Source organism: Amborella trichopoda, chromosome 6 (genome assembly GCF_054954075.1).
Source record: "Amborella trichopoda isolate Santa Cruz 75 chromosome 6, AtrichopodaSantaCruz75HAP2 v2.0, whole genome shotgun sequence".
NCBI classification, from domain to species: domain Eukaryota; kingdom Viridiplantae; phylum Streptophyta; class Magnoliopsida; order Amborellales; family Amborellaceae; genus Amborella; species Amborella trichopoda.
Window position 1 is genome coordinate 39,605,009 of NC_142341.1, and position 24,525 is coordinate 39,629,533.

Below are 24,525 nucleotides of genomic sequence, written 5' to 3' on the forward strand. Positions count from 1 at the left end.
ACCACCTTTAAGAATTGCTAGATCCCTAAGTTTTCCTAAAACATTTAGTGCCAGACTGACTTTATGAAGTGCTGGACCGCAATTTTTCCAGAGCCCCATTGTCGGACCCCCTCTATAAACTATCAGACCCCATATTTTCGAGGAACAATTTTTGTTGGAGTGCCTTTATAAAGTGTCGGACCCCATTTTTTTCCAAAAGCCCATTGCCTGACCACCTTTATAAACTGTCAAACCCCTTATTTTCCAATAACATTTAGTGTCGAACCGCCTTTATAAAGTGTCGGACCCCTTTTTATCCAGAACCTCTATTGTCGGACCACCTCTTTTAATTGCTGCATTGAACCTATAATTTGTCAACTGCATGTATATTTTGCTGGACCGTGTTTTTACTTTGTCAAATCGCGTTTTTAATTTGCCGGACCCGTTGTCCATTGTGCCAGACTCACTCTACATTTTACCCATTCAATTTTTTGAGCATCGTATGGAAATTATTTTGGGGCCTCCTTGACTTGGCATCACATTATATCATGCTTGTATTTTCTATTGGGCATCACATTATATCATGCTTGTATTTTCTGTTGGGCATCACATTATATCATGCTTGATAAATACATTGATATTGTCCTAAGATCTTGCATTATGGCTTTTCACATAAACGTGATAAAGAAATAAGTTTATTCAGATATTCCAAACAAACAAAAAATATCGATAAGAAGTCAATATGTTACTGTTAATCTTTGAGCCATTGAGTTTTCCTATTAACCTCAAAAATATATCTCAAACTATGTAGAATACCCTTTTAAAAGTAAAATTACTTGACATTTGTTTCAAAAGTACATATCAAACCCAAAAAATGTTTCAAAAGTACATATCAAACTCAGAAGTACATGTTAGCCAATTTCTCCACCTTAGCTCTTTTTTAAGCCAGCTAGGAATACCCTTTTGCTTCACATCGGGTTCCTTCATAGTCTTTCCCTTCTCGGCATCCCCCTCTCTTCGCGATATCAAATTCCGCCGTGATTCCTCATGCAAGGCCAGCGCATGGATGGGCACGTCAAACTGGTTATCTCTTTTCTTTGTTCTCCTGTCATTGTCCTTGCTCTCACTTTCGTCATCTCCACCATCTCCCTCCTCGCTCTCTCTTTCCTCCTCTCCACCATAGCCCTCCTCGCTGTCGCTTTCCTCCTCTTCTTCCTTCTCACTCTCGCTTTCCTCCTCTCAGCCATCTCCCTCCTCGCTCTCGCTTTCCTCCTCTTCACCATCTCCCTCCTCGCTCTCGCTTTCCTCCTCTCTATCATCTCCGCGGCACCTGTCTCCACATGAGGAGTGTTCTTCAATAGCAAATCATGGGTCACCAGTACATAACGTCCGGATTCCCCTGCTAATACTTCACCATTAAGTGCAGCTTATAGCATCCCTATACAAATTAATCACTGCAAGTAGACAATAAAAAAACAAAATAGACCATTAGTTTGAATACATATTAATTCAAAAACAAAATACATAAATTAAATAGTATATCAATCTCCTATCGTCATCATGGCCGATGGAGGATTGTACATGTGATTGCGACCACAAGGGGGGTACATGGGGGTATTTCTATATTTGTGGGTAAACATGTTGTACCAGGCCATGTACTCTTCTATAGGTATTCCCCCATATTTATCCATGTCTGCCTTGACAGCATTGGGTTCTCGTTGCCGCTAGTCGCTTATTTGCTTGCTCAACTCGTAAATCCAACTTGGGTGTATACCGACCTTCTTCCTTCTATCCCACTTAGGAGTCTCAGCTGGAATCCCTTGCACCATTCCAAATTGCCGCAGCACACAATTGGGCATATCGTACTCTGCAATGTTGAAACTTATCAGGTATGTTCGGCAGGACACGATTTTTTTACTGAGCAGATCTAATGGGTTGTGCTCCTCATATGGTTGCCAGATCACCTACAAAAAAAAACATAACACAATAAACGCTTATTTGTATTTTCTTTTGATAGATTATCTACAATTATATAAGCACACAAGCAAACCACTAACCAAGTCAAATGAGATGTCATCACGTGCTTTTAATGGGTTTTTGTGGCATGGTTGTTTCTTCCACATGCAAGCTCTAGGCATTCCTAGGTTGATAGCTCTAGGCTTGGTTCCTAGAGCTAGAAAATGCTCATAGACCTAGCACTACACCAAAAATAATAAGAAGCGAATCGTAAGAAGCCAAAGAAATTGTAACGCTCTAATTGTTGACTATAAAGATACTGATAATTACCTGTAGTAGTGTTGCTTGCCCACTAAAATGCATCGTATCCCAACCCACAACCTTAAATAAGGAACAATACAAGAAGGCAAGTGCCATAGCCCATGCATACTTCCCTGCCTCATCGAATTCTCGAAACAATTGCAGGTCAATTACAAGCATTGATCCTTTAGATGACTTAGCAAATATAGTTGTGTCAACTAAATAAAGGAGATACGCTCGCGTTTGTTGCATCAGTTGTACTTTGGTGGGCGTCATACCTATTAGAATTGAGCTCGTACTTAAATGGGGCTGTGAGATCGAGCTATAAATAGAGCTCGATCTTTGGTGGCTTGGTCTGGGGCTGAGAAATCGAGAGCCCAAGCTGATTTACAGAGAGAGTAAGAGCTCAGGCTGTGGGCAGAGAGAGAGAGAGAGCTCAGGCCCTAGCGTCAAGGAGAGAGAGGGTGGGACCTCTGGCCGTAAATCCTTCATAGAGGGAGAGGGAGAGAGCTTGGGCCCTGGTTTCGAGGAGAGAGCAAGAGAGTGGGAGGGAGCTCGGATCAGAGGTCTGAAGAAAGAGAGAGAGTGAGGGAGTTCAGGCCAGAGGTCCAAAGAGAGAGAGAGGGAGAGAGCGTGAGTGCTTTGTGGGTCCTTCTCAAGTGGAATGGGGGAGTAAAATAAATAGGTTAAGTGGGAATAGAGGAGAGAGAGGCGTGGAAAGGGGTAAAAGTCATGGGAGGGTATTGTAGTTTTCGTTTTATGTTTTTCTGACTTGGAATGGTATTTGCTATAAAACATAGATTTGGGGTAAAAGTAGCTAAAAATAACTTGGTTGGGGGGATGTTGTCTAGAAAGTCTGTTTTTTGGGGGTTTTTATAATTTTCCCAATTTAAAATAGTCCACAGCCCTGATAAAAGAAGTGGGTATAGAATAATTTTAAATTAATTCCGGAAGGTATCCATTACTAATTCTAGGGTTTTAGGAGTTAATGTGGCATAAGAAAATTAAGGTTTTGATTACTAAATGTCAAATTAGGGAAAGAAAGACGAAATAAGGGAAAGAAAGAAAAGAAAAAAGGGAAGAAGGGAAAGAAAAGGGGAAAGAACAGAAAGAAAAGGCGAAGGGAAACAAGAAAGGAAAGAATAGAATAAGGGACAGAAGAAAGAAAAAAATTGAAAAGTACCTTGGAAGGGAGGGACCTAGGAAGGTGCCACCAAGTCTTCTTTGTAGCCTTCAATCAAGATTTTAAGAATCCCTCCCTAGGGTTTTGTTTGCAAAATTTTCCAAAATAAAACACTTTTAAGGGCTAGACTCCTCTCCCTCCATATATAAATGATTGTTTCAAAATGAAATGACTTAAAATACCCCTGATTAAAGTAAAATAATTGAATGACCAAACTGCCCTTGAATTCTCTAGTACCGAAAAGAAATAAATACTCCCAACATAATTAAAATAATTAGAAGTCCAAATAATCATGGCTTGCACTCTAGAAAAACTAAAACTCTTAATTAAATAACTCAGTTAGATTAGTTCCATAGAAAGCCACAATGCCCTTATTATCTATTCTATCCTGAAAAGGTGTGACATTACTATTGTCAGGTACATATTCTCACTTTGTATGCCATCTATTACTGACCTTGTTTCGTGGCCATTTCTGACCCTAATCACTATGATAATGATGTTCCACTGCTACTTCTGTCTGTTGCTCCCACACCCACTCTACGAGTCTATCATCATCATCATCATTTTAGCCTTGTTCCAATTAATTGGGGTCGGCTATATGAATCCTATTTCGTCATTCTGCTCTAATTAATGTCATATCCTCAATGAGGCCATAAATCCCCATATCTTTTCGGACTACTTCCAATCACGTCCTTTTGGGCCTGCCCCTTGCCTCTTTCAGTCCTTCCACTTGAACTAATTCGTACCTCCTAATAAGTGTTGTACTTGGTCGGCGCCACACATTGCCAGCCCACTTAAGTCTACTCTCTCTCATTTTATTGCCTATTAGTGCCACGCTTAAATTCTCTCAAATAGATTTATTGGGAATTATATCCCTTCTTGTCTTCCCACTCATCCATCTCAACATTCTGATCTCCGCTACACTCATTTTCTGGGTATATTGTTTTTTGTCCGCCCAACATTCCGCCCCATAGAGCAAAGCTGGTCTCACCTTTGTCCTATAGAACTTGCCCTTCCGCCTTATTGATATGCGACGGTCACATAAAATTCCAGTTGAACACCTACACTTCGCCAACCAAGCTCTAATTGTTTGTGTGAAATCTTTCTCGATCTCTCCATTTTCTTGGATTATCAACCCAAGATTATCGATCCAAGATATCGAAAGTGTCGTATTTACTCCTATTATTACTAAATTTTCACTCCATATACTTTGTCTTAGTCCGACTAATTTTAAAACCTTTGGATTATAGAGCATCCCTCCGACTAATTTTAAAACCTTTGGATTCTAGAGCATCCCTCCAAAGTTCTAACTTTGTGTTGACATCGTTTTGGATCTCATCAATCAAAACTATGTCATCTGCGAACAACATGCACCACGGTACCTCATTCTGTAGGTGCCTAGTTAAGTCGTCCATAACTAAGACAAAAGAGGAACGAGCTCAATGCTGACCCTTGATGTAGACCTATTGTCAATGAAAACCTACTCGTCTCTCCACTAGTTATTCGTGCACTAATAACCGCTCCATCGTACATATCTCTTGCCAAGTCGATGTAGTGTCTAGAGACGCCTTTCTTTTTCAACACCCGCCAAATCAAATCTCGATGTACTCTATCATAAGCTTTCTCTAAATCAATAAAGACCATGTGGAGGTCTTCACCTTTCGTCTTAAACTTCTCAATCAGTTGCCTAAGTAGGAAAATAGCCTCAGTTGTTGACCTTCCTGGCATAAAACCAAATTCGTTTTCAAATACACTCGTTTCATGCTTTAGTCGTTGCTCAATGACTCTTTCTCAGAGCTTCATAGTATGGTTCATAAGCTTGATCCCTCGATAGTTTGCACAATTTTGTATGTCGCCTTTGTTCTTGTAAATAGGTACCATGATACTTTTTCTCCATTCGTCTGGCATTTTTATTGTTTTCAATACCTTGTTGAATAGCTTTGTCAGCCAGTCAATGCCAATTTTTCCCATGCGCTTCCAAACCTCTATCGGGATACCATTTGGTCCTAAAGCCTTTTCTATCTTCATCATTTCAAAGCTTCTTTCACTTCTGACATCCTAATCCTACGAATGTATCTATGACTTCCACCGTCACTTGTACCAATAGTCCCTTCAACCACTATGTTCCCATTTTTTTCGTCATTTAATCAACTTTTAAAATAGACTCTCCACGTGGATGGGTTTTGGCAAAAATTTACGTTGGCTGCCTACCTAACACAACCATGCCCCTTTACCCAGGCATGGGATGGGTTAAGGGAATTTTTAAGGTCATCACTCTTCTTAGACCTATCATGTAGTCAAAACATGATATTTTCCTTCCTCCTATCATTTCCTTGAAGTTCTGCTTTAAATCCCACGTGATGCACACACCATCTTGACCTGTTGTGTTAGAAAACCACACCATCTAAGGAATTTGCATTTATATATATTATTCTCTGGCATCCATTGGAAAGCTTTAGAAGGGCAAGGCCCAAAAGGACATGGATTGAGGTAATGAGGAGATATAGTGACTTATGGTCTGACTGAGGGTATGACCCTTTGATAGAGCAAAATGGAGGAATATGATCATGTAGCCGATCCCAAATAGTTGGGATACGGCTCGGATGATGATAACAATGATCCTCTAGCATCCATAGAAAACATGCCATGGTCGGCATTCATTTTAGAATATCCTTGGTCCTTCCTAAATTAATGCACCTGCTTTGGAGAACCACCAAATGTATTGTTTCGATCAACTACTGTTGTCAAGTGTCAATATTTATTCCTTCACTGCCAAATTAGTCAAACATGTATAATTCAGATCTCCCTGCTATTCTTATTGTTTCCTTGTTCATTGTGGTTCCTGTTTTCTATTTTTCCAACTGAAAGCAGGAACGTAAATGGGGATGGATCTTGTATCCTAATATTTTTTATAAGGGATAATCCAGAATATTCTGGACCAGATTGAATTGAAAACTAATGTGGGACAGTAAGGCTGGTATTTTTGTGAAGTTTTAGCCACGGTCCTTGTTAGATTTGTTGTAGACAGGCCCAAATCTATACTGCATATAGGAACTTAACCAAGTTTTTTATCGCCACGGGGCTGTGGATGTTGGCCAAGCTACTCCTCTTTGAAGTGTTAACTTTTGTTTCAAGACTTCATTATCAAAATTTGTTTGTACCGCACTTTGTTTTATAGGAGATTCTATGTTCTCCTGTTATCTGTAATACTATTATTTGCATTAATCTTTTTGGGAACATTGACAACTGGGAAAGTGTTGCCTCGAATTAGCAGCCCATCCAAAGTCGTTTCAGATGTTTACAATTTCATATGCAATTCACATTTTAATATTTTTTGGGAATAGCAGTTGTACAGTTATATCTATATCCTTTATTTGTTGTTTTTGTTATGCTTAATGTACTGGTTTTGGCAGTTACTTAGCCAAAAAAAAAATAAATTTTTTTTTTATCTAAATCCTTTTATTTTTTGTTTCAGTTATGCTTAATGTACCGGTTTTATAAAACTACAATGTGTCCTTTGAATGACAGGAGAAGTTATTGGTGCATTCTCCATTCAAATAGGAACCTCTACCATAAAGAAGCTATCTGCAGTAGGGATAATGCACCAAGGTTCTATGAGGGAACATTTTGTTTCATACTCGCTGAGAAGAAAGGTGCTCCCATATGTCCTTGTAAAACATGACATGCCTGCAAAAATGGAATGCTACAGACATTTGCTTCAAACATGCATGTATCATAATGTACATTCATACAAATACATGGACTGATTTCCATGAATATATTTAGTGCAGATGTATTTATGTTCTATATTCTTTTTCTGATCAATGATTATGTACTTTTAGGTTCAGTTGAGTTCTGATGCAGAAATGCAGGAATGTGGATCTCTGCTGATTTCCATTTCCTACTATGAAAGAGAAACTCTGGGGAACTTCCAGAGGGATCTTGTAGCCTTAAATTCCTCAGAGAGAGATTGTGGTTTCTGGATCGGGCTTTCCCCTGAGGGACCATGGACAATCTTTCGCTCATTGTTGCCCTTGTCAACCATCCCTAAAACCCTTAATGAGGATTTTGCTGTAGAAATTGTCATGAAGAAGGGCAGGAAACATGCAGTACTGAGAAGTCTTGCAGCAGTTTTTAATGATACAGATCGTAAGTTGGAACTTTGTATATGCCCTGCATCAATTGTTGAGAACCATAGTTCAGGTCCAAGCTCTAATATTAGTGGGCATAGTGCTGTAACTGAAGAAATATTTGAAAACCAACGTTATCAGCCACTTTCTGGCTGGGGCAACAAGTGGCCTGGTTTCCTTACTAATGATCCTGCGCATTGGAGTAATAGGGATTTTTCATACTCTTCTAAGGTGAGATCTAGTGAGTAATTTAGGATGACAATGTTTATCTCTTGCTAATTTCATTCATTTGTGCGGATTTGTTATGTTAAAACCATTTTATTTCTTTGCTTAGGACTTCTTTGAGCCATCATTACTACCCCCTGGTTGGCAATGGACTTCTCCCTGGGTGATTGATAAGCGCCAGTTTGTTGATGCTGATGGCTGGGCATATGGATCAGATTTTCAGAGCCTTATCAAATGGCCTCCACTTTCTTCAAAATCAGGCAAAAGATCAACATTGGACTTTGTACGCCGAAGGCGTTGGGTACGTACCAGGACACGTTTGAGTGACCAAGGCTTAGCCAGCTCAAGGGAGGTTCTCCCCTTCTTAAGGCCAGGATCCTCACTCCTATTACCTTGGAAAAGTATGACAAGGGTCACAGATTTTTGCTTGCAAGTTCGTCCTTATGTTGAAGCTTCTCAATCTCCACACTCCTGGGGCCGCACAGTTACAATTGGCTCTAGCTATGCATCTGGAGGTGATCAGTACCTCCTAGGTGATGAGGGTTCATCTTCTAGCAAGAACTCCGGGCAGTCCATTAGGAATTCAACATCTACTTCATACTTCAAGCTAAACCAGCTTGAGAAGAAGGATCTACTTTTGTCTAGTATCGCTTATAATGATGCTAACCAGCTTCTCTGGTTTAGTGTTGGGTCGGATGCGTCGGTCATTCACACTGAGCTCAAGTCTCCAGTTTATGATTGGAGAATAACTGTCAGTGCACCCTTAAAAATAGATAATAGACTTCCTTGTGATGCAGAATATGCCATCTGGGAGAAAACAAAGGAAGGGAATAGAATTGAGCGGCACCATGGGCTTGTTTCTTCTGGAAACAGTTCATTTGTTTATTCAGTTGATGTCCAAAAAGCAATATACATAACTTGGTTTGCTCAAGGTGGTTGGGTCCTCGAGAAGGTAATCAAGCATTCATTTGGGACATAATTGTTTGTGAATCATACTTTATATGGTGCTCACTACACTATGCATTTTGACTCTTGGTATTGGCAGGAGGCTGTACTTATATGGGATCCTATATCTTTTGACCATGTCTCTTCTTTCTGGATGGTTCACCGCAGCAATCGGTATGTAACTTTGAATCACTTTTTGTAGACTTAGAATATTGAGGAGATTCTATGATGGAAAGGTTCAAACCAGAATAAAATATTGATATTATCCTCTTGAAGTTTCATCCTTATCTTAAATCTGACTTGGTTACGTCCCTACCGTATTATTTATCAATAAAGACCGTTGTATGATTCCTAAATATGGTACAAAATAAATCTGTGTTGTAGAAGAGCAAAGCTAGTGTGATAGCTTTGGTTTCTGAAGATGATGGGGAAAAACAACCATTTTGCCTCCAGAATGCAGAAAAATTGTAAAGTGCATAATACGTCTACTTGTAGGTTAATGTAACACACTTACCATAAGTGCAGTAGTTCTACCAAACTGCAGTTTAATATAATAACTACATCTTACTCTTTGGGTTCTTCTATTCTATGCTTCTCTCTGACTTCAGTAATGTGTGTACAATGTCTTAATTGTTCATGTACTTTATTAATGTTTATTCTTTAGATTATAAACTTAGCCAGTAATTATTCTCGTGCCTAGCCTGAAATGAATATTCCAAGAAATCCAGTTTTCATGTTTCGTGTACGTATAAGACCAGCCCTTTAGGATGCGTCCATTTCAATCTTCATTATTATGATTCCTGTATGTGTTTTAAGTCTTAGATTCACTTCTTTAACTTGTATAGTTTATTCTTTCCAGTTGCTTTTACTTATTGTATTTTGGAAACTTGTGTATTCTTTGTCATTCTTAGGTTATCGTTTTGATTAGTTGCTTCATAGATCAAGCTATTCAGGAAAATAATTGAGTTCTATTCAGGAGTCCAATTTGCACAAATAAGAAAACAGGAAAGCATGAGGCTGATCTTACGAATCTTCAAACATATTGTAATTTATAAAGCTCCTTCCCGCTCTGTTTGTTTGCCTTTTGCACAAGGCACTTTCAATATTGATGTTCGCAATTTTGCTTTCTCAGCCAGTAGACAGTTTCTCAGAGAGCCCTTAGGTTCTTCTTGAACCTCTCAAAACCCAAATCAAATCTCATCAAACCCCTAAACTGAAGACCCAACACTCCAATTTGTGGCTATTATTAGAAGCAGCAAAACCCAGCCCCCTGATTTGACCTCACAAACAAATAAGAATACAAATATCTCAAAAGGAAAGGTCCCCAAAACAATCCATGCCCAAATTAGGTACTCAAACAATTAGGAACCTACAGCACATTACGAAACATAAAAAAGGTTAAGTAAAGAGATGAACGAGGATAAGCACTTGACTTCCAAACTATAAGAGAGGAACCCATTATAGAAAATTATAGAACCAAAAATTCATGAGAACCTGACCTTTGCCATGCGGATTGAGAGAGGATAAAAATCCGAGGTTGATTTGGTCCTCGTCATTCTCTCTAAAAGTCCAAGGTTGGTTTGGACTGGACTTTCTCTTTTGGGTTTGGGTTTGGATTTGTTGTTTTGTTGTCGATGGATTTGAAGAGATAAAAGTGACGAGAGGTCAAAGGGATGAGAGAGAGTCAGATTTGGTATGAACTTTGGAGGAGGCGGTTGGCAGGACGAGAGAGCACGGAGGTCATCGGATGTCATGGGGAGGTGCAGAGCATTATAAGACAGGGGATTACGGGAGTCAATGTTTTTTGGCGTTTGAAATGTAGTCCCCATCTGAAGAGCGAGAGATCGGCAAGAGAGAGCGCTTTGAGAGAGAGACTCCCACTGTTTTGAATTTTGTACTAGTTCGTCCTCATGTAAAAGACAAGTGTGATATTGGTAAAGACCATGCAAAAGAGAAATGGTAGGGTGTCCAATGTCCAACTTTATAAAACTAGAGGGGTTCCACAGTCTCAGTGGACCTGAGGGTTTTTATTGGACCATAAGATCAGTCGGGGGGTGGGCTACGTCCTACTCAATAAATATTTTTGGTAAACAATTCGACGTACGTCTGGCAGTGTCATTAATGCTGGGCCGGACAAGCCAGCGGCATCCAGTTCTGTAATGGGCACTTCCTGGCAAGTTTGGTCCCCATGAAGCAATTGGCAACAGTTGTCGCAATTTTATCTGTATTCAGTGTACGAATTCTTCCATGAGGCTTTGCACACTGAACTTGTATACTTTGAAGTCATATCGCTTGTAGAGGCAGTTGATTTCTCCTAGGAATATTCTTTCTTCTTGTTTTTGTTTTTCTCCTTAGATAAGTTCCACTACATTGTTGAGTTATTTATCTCTTTGAAGTCATTATTCTAGTTCGTTGTACGATTATTTTGCCTCGAGATTTGCAGAGTGGCATTCCTGATTGAGACACATACTATTTTCTGACATTCCCTTATGCCTATAAATGAACTTCTATTACCATGAAAAATGGAACTTGATTTTTTATTGGAATTTAAGAGGACAAGATCAGTCAATGTTTCTCTGTTGCCTAAGTAAAGTTCAAAATGCTTGGAGTCTATCAACAGAGTCCTAATTTCTGATATGTTCTTTATTTGTGCAGGAGATTGCGTGTGAGCATTGAACGTGATTTGGGAGGAAGCACTGCTGCTCCTAAAACAATGAGATTCTTTGTTCCATACTGGATTAGGAACGATTCATATTTGCCATTGTCATATCATCTTGTGGAACTTGAATATCTGGATGCAGATGACACTGATTTTCTTCTGCTGTCCAAAGCTGTGAAATCTGCGAAATCAGCCATGAAACAACCTCCCAATTCTGTCGGAGCAAAGAAGTCTAGCTCAAGAAGAAATGTTCGAACACTTGAAGTTATTGAGGAATCAAGTTCAACTCAAGTAATGTTATCTCCATTGGATTATATCAACCACAGTGCGATTTTGCCTTTCCCAGCTCGAAACGAATCATTTCTTTCGCCAAAATTGGGTGTTGCTGTTTCTTGTCATCAATGTAATTATTATGGTCCCGGCATTTCTCTTCTTGAGCTTGAAAACAAGGTTAGTCAACTATTACTCCATGATCTCAAAACTAATTAATCTCTTGTTATTGGATTTTAAATTCTTTTTATATACCTATTGATAATCAAATGAGGAACTGGACATTTTTTCTGCAGGAACGTATAGATGTTAAGGCCTACTCTTCATCTGGCGCATATTACAAGCTTTCTGCTGTCTTAAGCATGGCATCAGACAGAACCAAGGTTCATTATTTGTGTACCTGTTGCTGTTAAATATACCTTTTGTAGTTACATTTATTGGAAAGCTTGTACAGTTACCCAAAAAAAAGAAAGCTTGTACAGTGACAACTCATGTAAATTAGTCAATTCTTTTCTCCGTAGTGCATTGGTGCATTATTTGTCGGGGTACGAGTGTACTATTTTGTTATTTTGCACTAATGAGTTAAAAAAATCAGATGTCTATACCTGCTGAGAAGTTGTTTCGTGCAGGTCATTCATTTCCAGCCTCAGACAGTATTTATCAACCGGCTTGGGTGCAGGTTAGCATTGCAGCAATGTGATTTCCAACTGGTGGAATGGATTCATCCCAATGATCCTCCAAAAGCATTTCAATGGCAATCTACTTCTAGGAATGAACTGTTGCAGGTGAACTCATACTTGGTCCAGTATTGTGTGGCTTTACCAAACTCATACTTGGTCCAGTATTGTGTGGCTTTACCAAACTCATACTTGGTCGAGTATTGTGTGGCTTTACGACTAGTATGGTGTTCCTTCAGAAATTGAATTTTCCTATAAGCTGGTTGCAATTGATGAGTACTTTCTAATTTTCAGCTATGTATGGATGGATACAAATGGAGCACACCATTCAGTGTGGAGATTGAAGGTATGATGTCTGTTTTATTGAAGAACGAGATGGGAAATAGCCATATTTTTATAAAAGTGGAAGTACGGAATGGGATGAAAAAATCACGATATCAAGTTATTTTTCATCCAGCTTCATTCTCAAGCCCTTACAGGTATGAAATGGTTATGATAATGAATCGTTATGTTACTTTTTTGCTAAATTCTTTTTTACCTACATTGCTATGTAGTAATAACCCTTCCTACGAAATAACAGGATTGAAAATAGATCTTTATATTTGCCAATACGCTTTCGACAAGTAGATGGAACTGATGAATCCTGGCGTTTCCTTTCCAATAATGCCGCTACTTCATTTTTCTGGGAAGACCTTGGGAGACCGCGACTCTTGGAAGTTCTGGTAGATGGTTCCGATCCATTAAAATCGGATAAGTATAATATTGATGAAAACAATGACCACCAGCCCATGCATATCTCTGGAGGACCTTTGAAAGCTTTGCGTCTTACAGTTCTGAAGGAAGGGCTGACTCAAGTTGTTAAAATTGGTGACTGGATGCCAAGCAATGATAATTTGGCAATTGTACCCAGAAATATCCCGGGACATCTGTCTGCTCCATCTGAAAGTGTTTCTAAGCAGACATCTTCAGAGTCTGATTGTGAATTCCATGTTATTGTCGAGCTTGCAGAGCTAGGACTGTCTCTTATTGATCATACACCTGAGGAGATTCTCTATATGTCAGTCCAGAATCTGCAGTCGTCATATTCGACAGGCATGGGTTCCAAAACTAGTAGGTATGAGATGTGTGTGTTGCTGAAGAATGTTGCAATGACTCCTAACTAACTTTGAGCATGAATCTCTCTCGTATTTCAGCATGTTTTGATTTGTGGAGACCTAGGCCATTTATTGTTGAGAGCTACATTTATTATTGTGAACAATGTTCGAAAATTCGTCCGCCCGGCCTCCTATGCGACTTTTTCAAAAAACGACTAGGCATGGGTAAAGGGGGCAGTATTAGGCAGAATCCTCTAGGCACCCGCCCAGGTGGTATTAAAGGCAAGCGCCACCTCTAAAATATGATAATTAATTCGTAACTATTAATTTATTCATTTTTAATTATTAATTCCAATGTATTAATTTATTGGTAATTATTGATTATTAATTTATTGAAAATGCTTTTGCATGTGATAGTAAGTATTAATTTATTGGTAAACAAAAAAATAGTATTAATTCATAATTATGAATTTATCTAAAACACTTTTTTCATGTAACAATAATTATTAGTTTAATTCATAATTATTAATTTATCGAAAATGATTTTCGCATGAGACAGTAATTATTAATTTATTGATAAAACCAGAAAATAATATTAATTCGTTATTATTAGTTTCTCGAAAATGCTTTTTACATTGTAACAGTAATTATTAATTTAGTGGTAAAACCAAAGATAATATTAATTCATAATAATTAATTTATCGAAAATACTTTTTGCGTGTAACAGTAATTATGAATTTATTGGCAAACCAAAAAATAGTATTAATTCGTAATTATTAATTTTTTGAAAATTTTTTTATTAATTTGTTGGTAAACCAAAAGATAGTATTAATTCATAATTATTAATTTCTTGAAAATGCTTTTTGCATGTAACAATAATTATTAATTTATTGGTAAACCAAAAAATAATATTAATTCGTAATTATTAGTTTATCAAAATGCTTTTTACATGTAATAGTAATTATTAATTTAATGGTAAACCCAAAGATAGTATTAATTCGTAATAATTAATTAATCAAAAATGCTTTTTGCATGTAACAGTAATTATTAATTTTTGGTAAATGAAAGGATAATATAATTCGTAATGATTAGTTTGTCGAAAATGCTTTTTGCATGTGACAGTAATTATTAATTTATTGATAAACCAAAAGATAGTATTAATTTGTAATTATTAGTTTATCGAAAATGTTTTTTGCATGTAACGCCAATTATTAATTTAGTGGTAAACCAAAAGATAGTATTAATTTGTAATTATTAATGTAACGAAAATACTTTTTGCATGTAACCTTAATTATTAACTTATTGGCAATCCATAAGATAGTATAATTCTTAATGATTAGTTTATCGAAAATGTTTTTTGCATGCAACAGTGATTATTAATTTCTTGAAAATGCTTTTTGGTAATTATTCATTTAGTGGTAAACCAAAAGGTAGTATTAATTCGAAATTATTAATTTATCAAAAAAAAAATTTGCATGTAATAGTAATTATTAATTTATTGGTAACCAAAACGTAGTATAATCTGTAATGATGAGTTTATTGAAAGTGCTTTTTGCAAATAACAGTAATTATTAATTTATTAGAAAACCAAAAAATAGTATTAGTTCATAATTATTAATTTATTGGTAAACCAAAAGATAGTATTAATTCGTAAATTATTAATTTATCAAAATTTCTTTTTGCATGTAACAGTAATTATTAATTTATTGGTAATTCAAGAGATAGTATTAATTTGTAATTATTAATTTATTGAAAATTCTTTTTGCATGTGATAGTAATTAATTTATTGATAAACTAAAAAAGTAGTATTAATTTGTAATTATTATTATATAATATATACAATAAAATGGTAGGAGGTTTGGGGATCCTACTTTAAAAAAAGAAAGACAACACAGTCCGCCTTTGGGTCTGGCGCTCACCTAAGCGGCCCAGAGCCCTCACCACCTAGGTGGCCCGCCTACGGCTTCTTGAACATTGATTGTGAACTACCTGTATTGTTAACCGGTGCAAGAAATCACCTAACATATTTGAGATTAGGCTTGATTTCAATATTTTCCTGCAGATTCAAGTTAAGAATGGCTGGAATCCAAGTTGATAACCAGCTGCTGTTAAGCCCAATGCCTGTACTGTTTAGACCTCAGAGAACTGGAGACCAACTTGAGCACATATTAAAGCTATCAATGACCATGCAATCTGACAACTCTGCTGATTTTTACGCATACCCATATATTGGTTTCCAGGTATATCACATATTTTCATTTGTATTTTATCCAGGGTTCCAAATATGGTCTTTGTGTATTTTTTCCATTTTTATTTTATAATTGCTCATATATCAAAAGTTGTGGTATAAGCTGGATTTCTTTCGGATCCAGGGTCCACCAAATGTAGCATTCTTGGCGAATATTCATGAACCAATAATTTGGCGTCTTCATGAGATGGTCCAACATGTGAACCTTAGCAGGATATCGTCAAATCAAACAACTGCTGTACCAGTTGATCCAATCATACACATTGGGTATGCAAATGCCTCTTTGTAGGATGCCATACTGTCTGGTTTCAAGTTTGTTGCTTGTTTGATGTTTCTAACTAATATATATTCCATAATTCAAGGGTGTTCAACATGTCGGAAATTCGGTTCAAAGTATCAATGGCTATGTCTCCGAGTCAACGACCAAGGGGTGTCCTTGGATTTTGGTCATCCTTGATGACTGCGCTGGGAAACACAGAGAACATGCCGGTAAATTACTTCATACTTTTACGGAGGTTCATACTGCTTTTACCGTATTGAGTATACTGAGGCAGCCATTTACACTGAGAAAATTCTTATTTACATGATGAAAAATATTTCAAGGAGTGATTTATGCCGATGAGCTTTCATGGTCGAATGATACTTATTCTCACGTTTGCTCTAGTTTAATCTTTAACTTGAAGATAGATCTCAATAGTCCTAAGGATGCTGAAGAGCATGTATATTTTATCCTTTTCATTCAGATTCGAATCAATCCTCGTTTTCATGAAGATATATGTATGCGTCAAAGTGCACTTGAGAGCACAGCTATGTCAAATATTCAGAAGGATCTTCTCAGTCAGCCTCTTCAACTTCTCTCTGGTGTAGACATACTTGGAAATGCCAGCAGTGCACTTGGACACATGAGCAAAGGTGTTGCAGCTCTTTCAATGGATAAGAAATTCATTCAGAGTCGTCAAAGACAGGTAATTAGCCTTCCATTTCTTTTGAGCAATTAGCAACCCATAATTTTTTCTAGCTCTTGCAACAATGCTCACATGTCCAGTGGTTCTGGGATTTCATATTCCAGGAAGGGAAAGGATCTGTGGAGGACATTGGTGATTTTATCAGAGAAGGTGGTGGAGCTCTGGCAAAGGGTCTTTTCAGAGGAGTCACTGGGATTTTGACAAAGCCACTTGAAGGTGCAAAATCTTCTGGTGTTGAGGGATTTGTCCAGGGTGTTGGGAAAGGGATAATAGGAGCAGCAGCACAGCCTGTGAGTGGTGTACTTGATCTGTTATCGAAAACAACTGAAGGTGCAAATGCTGTAAGAATGAAGATAGCATCTGCTATTACATCAGATGAGCAGCTACTTCGTCGACGTCTGCCGCGTGTAATTGGGGCTGACAATGTGCTTCATCCATATGATGAGTACAAAGCACAGGGACAGGTACCAATTTCAATTGTCATGAGGCTTCCTTTTTATTGCACATATTCCTTCCAATCTAGTTCTAGCATTTGAAATTATTGTTTATATGTGTATATCCTATGTATCCTGTCTTGGCTTTTTCTAATTATTGCAACTGTGCAACAGTTGTTTCTTTATTTCTTATCAATATTTGTCCAAGAAACCAATGAGTAGGGAATAAATCTGTAGTTTGTGGACTTTCCACCTGGCAGTATTGGTACAGGACATCCCCAATGCTATTCCTTGCAGTAATATATGTATCCCACGTTATGCATGATTACCACCCTGGACATTTAGAATATCAAGGGAGTAACTGAAATATAAGGTGCTATAGATAGAGAGATACTAGGGCCCCTTGATCTGGAGAGCAAATATCAACAGCACATAATTTGTTGTATGCGTAACTTGCACCTTAGTTAAAATATATGGTATCTGAGTTGAAGACATTCTTCCAGAAACCTATTTTCCTACGAAGGCAGGCCACCTCAATCCGCTTGGTTGAAATGTTATGAAGATTGACCATTGTAACAAAGAGGTAGTTGGTCCGATAGTAAATAGGTGTACCCCTTGCTCTAAACCAATCAGTATATATATTGTAAAAAATCAATATGCAAGGTAATGAAAATATTATCCAGACAAGATCACACAGCTGGTTCAAAGGGTTTTGACCACTTCAGACCAGGTTTGACTAGTTCAGCCTAGTTCTCTGTGTTTTTCAGGTTTTACAACTAAGAATAGTAATCTTTTTCCAGTATGTTCCTTTGTATCCTTTAAAAATTTGTTTTATTCATTGTAAACTTGACTTATTGCAAGTTATTGGATTTGGGGTGAGAGATCTGTTGTTTTGTAAGTTCCAGTGCTATACAGGGATTTCCTTGCACTTCTGTTTTGTTATCTATTTCATTGAGATTGTTAAGCTTTCTATGCTACCTCTTGTGCTGAGTCATCTGCCTGATGTCTATGTTTTGAGTCGAGAATATCATCGAATTCGTACCAGTCTTATTGCATATTGAGATCTGTTCGTAACAGTCTAATTGCTTATTGAGATTGGTGCTAATCTCCATTTTCAGTATATTTTTTTAATGGCTGGAATGGGCAATGCAAGTGATAGAGTACATTAGTGGCTAATACATCTCTTTTCAAGTTAGTTTTGAACGGGCAATTGAACTGTATGGAAGTAAGTACAATCAACACTTGGATGAAGTACAATCAACACTTGGATGACTGGAGTTTTGTTTTTACTTTTTTTTTAAACTTGTTGGTATCAGGTATTGTAATTGATTAGCAGATAATCATGGAAATAACTAAGAATGTCCTAGTGTTGATATTTAGGTGGAGAATAACCCGAAACTCATTTCCATTCTATTCTAATAAAGGGCATAGCGAATACCTGCCACTTCTTTTCTTTCTTCTCCATCCCTTCTCTGTTTTAACAGGAACATGGCAAACTTCCTTACAGTCAAATGTATTTATATTGCTGATGTATTTGTTTCAAGATGTGGGGGAGCAATTGTCGCCTTAGTTTGTTTCTGAGCAAGTTACCGAGCTTAACCATGCCTGCTGCATAACAGGTTTGAACTGACTTTCATGCAATTTACATATCAGGTTCTGCTGCAGCTTGCTGAGTCGGGAATGTTTGGTCAAGTGGACCTGTTTAAGGTCCGTGGAAAGTTTGCTTTATCAGATGCATATGAAGACCATTTTATCCTTCCAAAAGGAAAAATTCTTGTAATTACTCATCGGAGAGTTATACTCTTACAAGTATGTCGACTTTGTAGCTTTGAATGTTTTTGTAGTTTTTCACTTATCAAAAATAAAGGTGCATCACCTTTCCTTCTCTAAAATACTCTGTTTTTTTTTTTTTCTGGGCAGCAACCTACAAACATCTTGGCTCAAAAGAAATTCAATCCTGTAAGGGATCCATGTTTGGTGCTGTGGGATGTGTCATGGGATGACCTTGTAACAATGGTGCTCACAACAGGAAAGAAAGATGATCAAAACTCATCACCGTCCCACCTCGTTCTGTACTTGCGCAATAAATTGATGGACTCAAAGGAAAATATCCGTGTCATAAAGTGCAACAATGAGTCCAAGCAAGCAGCCGAAATATACATGGCCATTGAGCAAGCAATGAACACTTATGGGCCAAATCATTCCGAGGTCTGTCACTTAAAAAGCATGGTTTTTTCATCCATGATCCATGAATGTTCCTAATATTTATATTCATTTTCTGACCCATTCAGGAAGTGCAGAAGAGAAAGGTCAGGAAACCATATACACCAGGTTCAGGTAGTTCAGGATCAGAAGCAGGCTTGAAAGAAGTGTTCGGAATTTGGAATGGCCAGGAAGCACCAGCAGCAGTTCCTCTCAGTTTTGGTACATTGGGGATGGCTGTGGACAAACAGGGTCCTCGTGAACAGGAGGGTTAATGTCTCAAAGCTTCACTATGAAGTGAAATCTCTACAGGCTTTTCATTGCATTTCCTACTGGAAATTTGATCGTGACAAGTAATGCCAAGTTACCAACATAATCTTGTGTTATTTCAGGTGTGTTTGCTTTTTCTTGTATTTTGTTCTATGAAACTAACGAACAGATTCTCCATTAATACCATTGACATCAGATGCATGACTGTAGTTTTCACCTTGCAATCTTGACTTTCTGAAAATTAAGTACTTTAAGGCTTTGTTTTTAATGCTAGATCTTCTGATGGACCCACATTTGCTTAGTACTTCACACAATTGTTGGAACATATTCAGAAAATGTTGAAGGCCTGCTCAACGACAAGATCTCCTTCAAAGGGTTCATACGCAGGTATGCAAATTGATTGATTCATCGCTCACCGTTAAAACTAGCATGTTTTGTAAATTAGAAATTGTTCTTTACTGTCAGCTCTACATGTAAAGTGTAAATATTTATTGAACCTTTCGAGGCTAGGCTACTCATTTATTGTCAATTCAAACGGGTCCATTTTGATTATTCTTCATGCACATGGTTGCTTTTTGCCCCACAACATATGCATGAGATAATGATTTTGTGGCTTCTTAGTGCTGAGCTCATTATGTTCATCTTGAGTTGTATTTATTGCTTGCACTGAATACTCACAAAGGGGAACCATGTCCGCTGCTCTCAAACCCAAACTAGACACTTAAAATGGTTGGTTGATCCTCACTTTGAGGTGGTATTTCATTTAGGGACGGTCGCCGCTAGTCATGGGAAGAAGAGAGAAGCATCTCCAGTAAGAAACAATGTCTGTGTTTTTGACAGAGAGAGAGAGAGTGCTGATCAGGGACGCTTTAGGATCTCATAAATTTGGTCTGTGTTGGCATTGGTGTGTGGTGAGTGGGGAAGAAAACATGCAAAGCAGTATTTTAAAGGAAAAGTAATTGGCATGGCAGGGCATCAGCCTAGAAGGAGTGGTGCTTCATTTCTTTACGGTTGGTCAGTCGTCCACATTGGAGTTGAGGACACAACTTAGGAAATGTAGCTCCGAGATAGTGGACCCACGGTATATGGCGATCTGATAGAGATTGGGGAAAATTGAATGGATGGGATCATAGTGAAGCCATTTATCTTTCTTTAACGTATCATCGACGCTTCCTTAGTAGGAATCTCATGGTCGAAACGAGCAAGTCTCAAGATAAAAAATGAACCTTGGTTGGTATTTTTAAATTTTTAAAAGAAAAGATGGTTAAATATAAAAGTGAGTATTAATGATCAAAACAATTTTTAATCTTTACCATAATATAAAGAATATTAAAAAATGCATTATAAACTAAATTCTTTGAAAATTTATATATATGTTTTTGAATTTTTTTTTAAAATACCGGTTGATCACCAAAACCACCCAAAATCCGAACCGACACTTGGCCGGCTAAAATCTAACCAGATGATTAACGGTTAGATTGCAATGGTTTACAACCATGTGCAAAGTAGAGCCATGTTCGTATCTTATGGGCCTTTGGATTCATTATTCTTTTGATTTGCATAATCTCACAATTCGCTAGATGGAATTTGTTCCTCAATCTAGCCTGGCCTAAAGGAACTTCTTCATGAGCCTTTTATTCAGAAACGCATGCTTTTCGGCATAGGCAAAAGTGACCTAGTACGTTGTGCAATTTACTTGCCCGCAGGTGAAACTTTCTTGGTGAAAAGAATGTAATTGAAATTCTTTGTCAAAGCCTTCACTTCGAACACTAGGCTTCCATTTGAAATACGAAGAATCTCCCTCACGGTGTTGTTATATGAGCTAGGAGATTAATTAGAAACTCCCTTCTTGTTAGAGGAGATCAATGTGGCAGTCCTTCCCTGCAGATAAATCTCCTGGAACGGCTTCCCCATGACTTTCTTCCACCTCTTTTTGGCACTTGATCAAATATCACCTATTGGCACTATTTGAAGAATTTTATCATACGGGAAGGATCAATAAGGCTATAAATTCCCTTGTTTTTGTTTCCAAAAGAAATGGTAAAAAAAGAAACTATATCTTACTTCCTTACTTTCCTCTTTTTATGGAAAATAAAAGGTTAAATATGTTAAAATCTTTTTTTTTAATTGCTCTCTCTCTCTCTCTCTCTCGCTCTATATATATATATATATATATATATATATATATATATATATATATATATATATATATATATATATATATATGAAAAACACTACGCATAGCCTATAGGGAAAAATGAACAGTGATTTCTTCTACTTTCATCACCGTACAAAGTTCATCGTGCAGTTATGATTATTTAGTAATTTTTCATTTTTTATTTTTTTTTTACAAATCAGACTGACTTGAAATTTAAAACGTTCAAAAATAGGGGAATCTTCGAAAAATAAAAAGAATATTTTACATGAAAAAATTGACCAAAATGTTTTTCAAAAGTTTCGGAGGTATTTTGGTAATTTTTTTACGGATAATTTTTTTCATATTTTTATTAGATGTGCTTCAGTAAGATGTATATACCTTTCAAATTTCAGGTCATTCTGATTTGTAGAAAAAAAAATGAAAAATAAAAACTACCAGACAATCGTGACCGCGTAATGAAATTTGGACGGTGATGAGGGTAGGTAAAATCACTATTTATTTTTGCCTCTATGTGTTGAGAACACTATCGGGCATTTGGGATCGTCAAATCGGCTCAAATTCAATATGGGTCGTTGGGCTCATATGTTCATATGAGCTAGTGGGTTAATCCCATCATTTCTCATATATATATATATATATATATATATATATGCACGTTTGTGCTTTGCCCATGTAAAATGGACAAAAGAAAACTAAAAAATATTATTATACAAATTATTTCCACTCCTAATTTTACTTTAAAAACTAAAAAAAACATTTTTAGAAATTTTTTGAAAAGCAATTAGGACAAAAATTGTCTATTCAACCAATTCTCCGAACCGATCCATCGATCTGATACGGGTATTGGTGAGACCACCAACAATCAATCAGATAAAAGAAATCTTTAATAGTATAAAAAGTGATATATTGATTACACACCCGATCATTCCCTAAAAGCAATTGTACCATGTTCCGAGTCCAACAATCGCTTTTGGTGTCCATCATTTGAACAACTTCTCCGATCATATTGTACCATGTTCCAAGTCCAACAATCGCTTTTGGTGTGCATCATTTGAACAACTTCAAAATTTTTCCGAATAGGGTTTGTACCATCTTCCAAATCCTGTCAATTCCATAGAAGAGGCGGTATCCGAAATTGCAAACAACTTACCTCGAGCTAACCTTCTTTTCATTTTTTCTCCACAACCACCTTTCCTCGCAAATACCCCCCAATTCAGAAAAAAAGAAAAAAAGAGACTAAACTATCCCCTCTCTCTTCATGTGACTTTTACTCACGACTCTCTCCCCATGCGTTTTACCCACGCGCTCCATCAATGCGGAGACTCGCTTCGGCAATGAAGACACGCGCTCTAAGTCGTTTCGGCAATGAAGACAGGCGCTCCAGCAATGCAGACGGCCGCTCCGGCAATGAAGACACGTGCTCCAGCAATGCAGAGGGTCGCTCCGGCAATGAAGACACCCGCTCCAGCAATGCAGAGGGTCACTCCAGCAATGAAGACACATACTCCAGCAATACAGAGGGTCGCTCCGGCAATGAAGACATGCGCTCCAGCAATGGAGAGGGTCGCTTCGGCAATGAAGATACATGCTCTAGCAATGCAGAGTCGCTCCGACAATGAAGACATACGCTCTAGCAGTTGAATAGGTTGCTCTGACAATGAAGACAAGCACTCCGACAATACAAAGATGCGCTCCGGCAGTACACCTGCTAGAGCCACATCGCTCCAGCGGTTGAATTGGTCGCTCCAACAATATGCAACTTGGACTGCCAATTGACTTTTTTTTTGTACTGAAAGGGCATTTCCATCCAAAAAATAACAACTTTTTATCTTGGGGTTTTTTGAGAGGAAAGGTAGTTGTGGGGAAAAAAGTGAGAGGAAACGTTAGCTTGGGGTACGTTGCATAGATATTATACTTGGGGGAGGGGGTTTTGTAATTTTCCCTTTTAATTTAAAAAATGCGTCTTACTTTTTGTTTATATTGGAAAATATCTTCGTATCCCCTATTTTTAAGTTTCGTTTCTTGATAAACCAAATACTTCAAAAGATATCTTCAAATCTCCTAATCACTTTAAACCTATTTTTTAACCTAAACAAATGTGAGAAAGACATACTCTTTCTAAACCCAATCTTTTCTCTCTTCACTTATCTATCCCAAATTTATCTCTTTCTCTCTCTTCATGCATGTCTCACTTCTCTCCTCTCGTGTCCCTTCAAACACATCTCTCTCCTCTTGGTCCTCTCATGCGGCCCTTCTCTCTCTCTAGAATTTTGGGAGGATGGCTTTTATAAGAAAAAGGGAAAATATCTCATTATCCCCCATTTTTAACTTTCATATCTCATGAGACTCAATAATTGAAAATATTACTTTTAAGCAAAAGGTCTCCATCTTTTCTATCTTACAACCCCATAGACCCTTTTGATTATAAATTTTTTACCCAAACAAAAATGATACCCTATTCAAACACCATCTCTCTCCTTCTAAAAACTCCATCTCTCTCTCTTCACTTCTCGGTGAGTTTACCAGCCAAGGGGTTTAGCTTGAGCTCAAACACAAGCACACCTTCTTATGTGTGTGAGAGAGAAAGAGTTTGGGTTTTAGAGAGAGATAGAGTTTGAGTTTTAGGGAGAGAGATGAACATTTTAAGAGAGAGAGAGATGGAGTTTTGAGAAAGAGATGATGAGAAAGAAAGAGATAGCGTTATTCCATTAGTTGTTGAGGTCAATAATACATGGTCAAAAGGGTTTAGGGGATTGGAAGATAAAAAAGATGGAGTCATTTTGCTTACAAGTAATATTTTCAATTCTTTGGTCTAATGAGATATAGAAGT

The 24,525-nt window shown here is 37.5% G+C and overlaps 1 protein-coding gene across 7 annotated transcripts in view; it reads left to right on the forward strand.

Annotated features, from left to right (window-relative positions):
- LOC18430003 (calcium-dependent lipid-binding family protein) overlaps positions 1-20,089 on the forward strand; it is a 169,149-nt gene extending 149,060 nt beyond the window's left edge. For 6 of the 7 annotated variants that reach the window (XM_088870658.1, XM_088870660.1, XM_088870661.1 and 3 more), the window contains 18 exons: positions 6,947-7,071; positions 7,261-7,779; positions 7,883-8,725; positions 8,819-8,892; positions 11,374-11,827; positions 11,944-12,030; positions 12,277-12,432; positions 12,619-12,803; positions 12,905-13,438; positions 15,481-15,658; positions 15,791-15,933; positions 16,029-16,155; positions 16,410-16,631; positions 16,736-17,095; positions 18,719-18,874; positions 18,986-19,273; positions 19,357-19,659; positions 19,812-20,089. In XM_088870658.1, coding sequence (XP_088726784.1) covers positions 6,947-7,071; positions 7,261-7,779; positions 7,883-8,725; positions 8,819-8,892; positions 11,374-11,827; positions 11,944-12,030; positions 12,277-12,432; positions 12,619-12,803; positions 12,905-13,438; positions 15,481-15,658; positions 15,791-15,933; positions 16,029-16,155; positions 16,410-16,631; positions 16,736-17,095; positions 18,719-18,874; positions 18,986-19,273; positions 19,357-19,542 — 4,637 coding nt within the window. In that variant the 3' untranslated portion in view covers positions 19,543-19,659; positions 19,812-20,089. Of the gene's footprint in view, positions 1-6,946; positions 7,072-7,260; positions 7,780-7,882; positions 8,726-8,818; positions 8,893-11,373; positions 11,828-11,943; positions 12,031-12,276; positions 12,433-12,618; positions 12,804-12,904; positions 13,439-15,480; positions 15,659-15,790; positions 15,934-16,028; positions 16,156-16,409; positions 16,632-16,735; positions 17,096-18,718; positions 18,875-18,985; positions 19,274-19,356; positions 19,660-19,811 lie in introns of those variants that run through there. The other variant, XM_088870665.1, reaches the window with a different exon arrangement.
- The last annotated feature ends 4,436 nt before the right edge of the window (positions 20,090-24,525 follow it).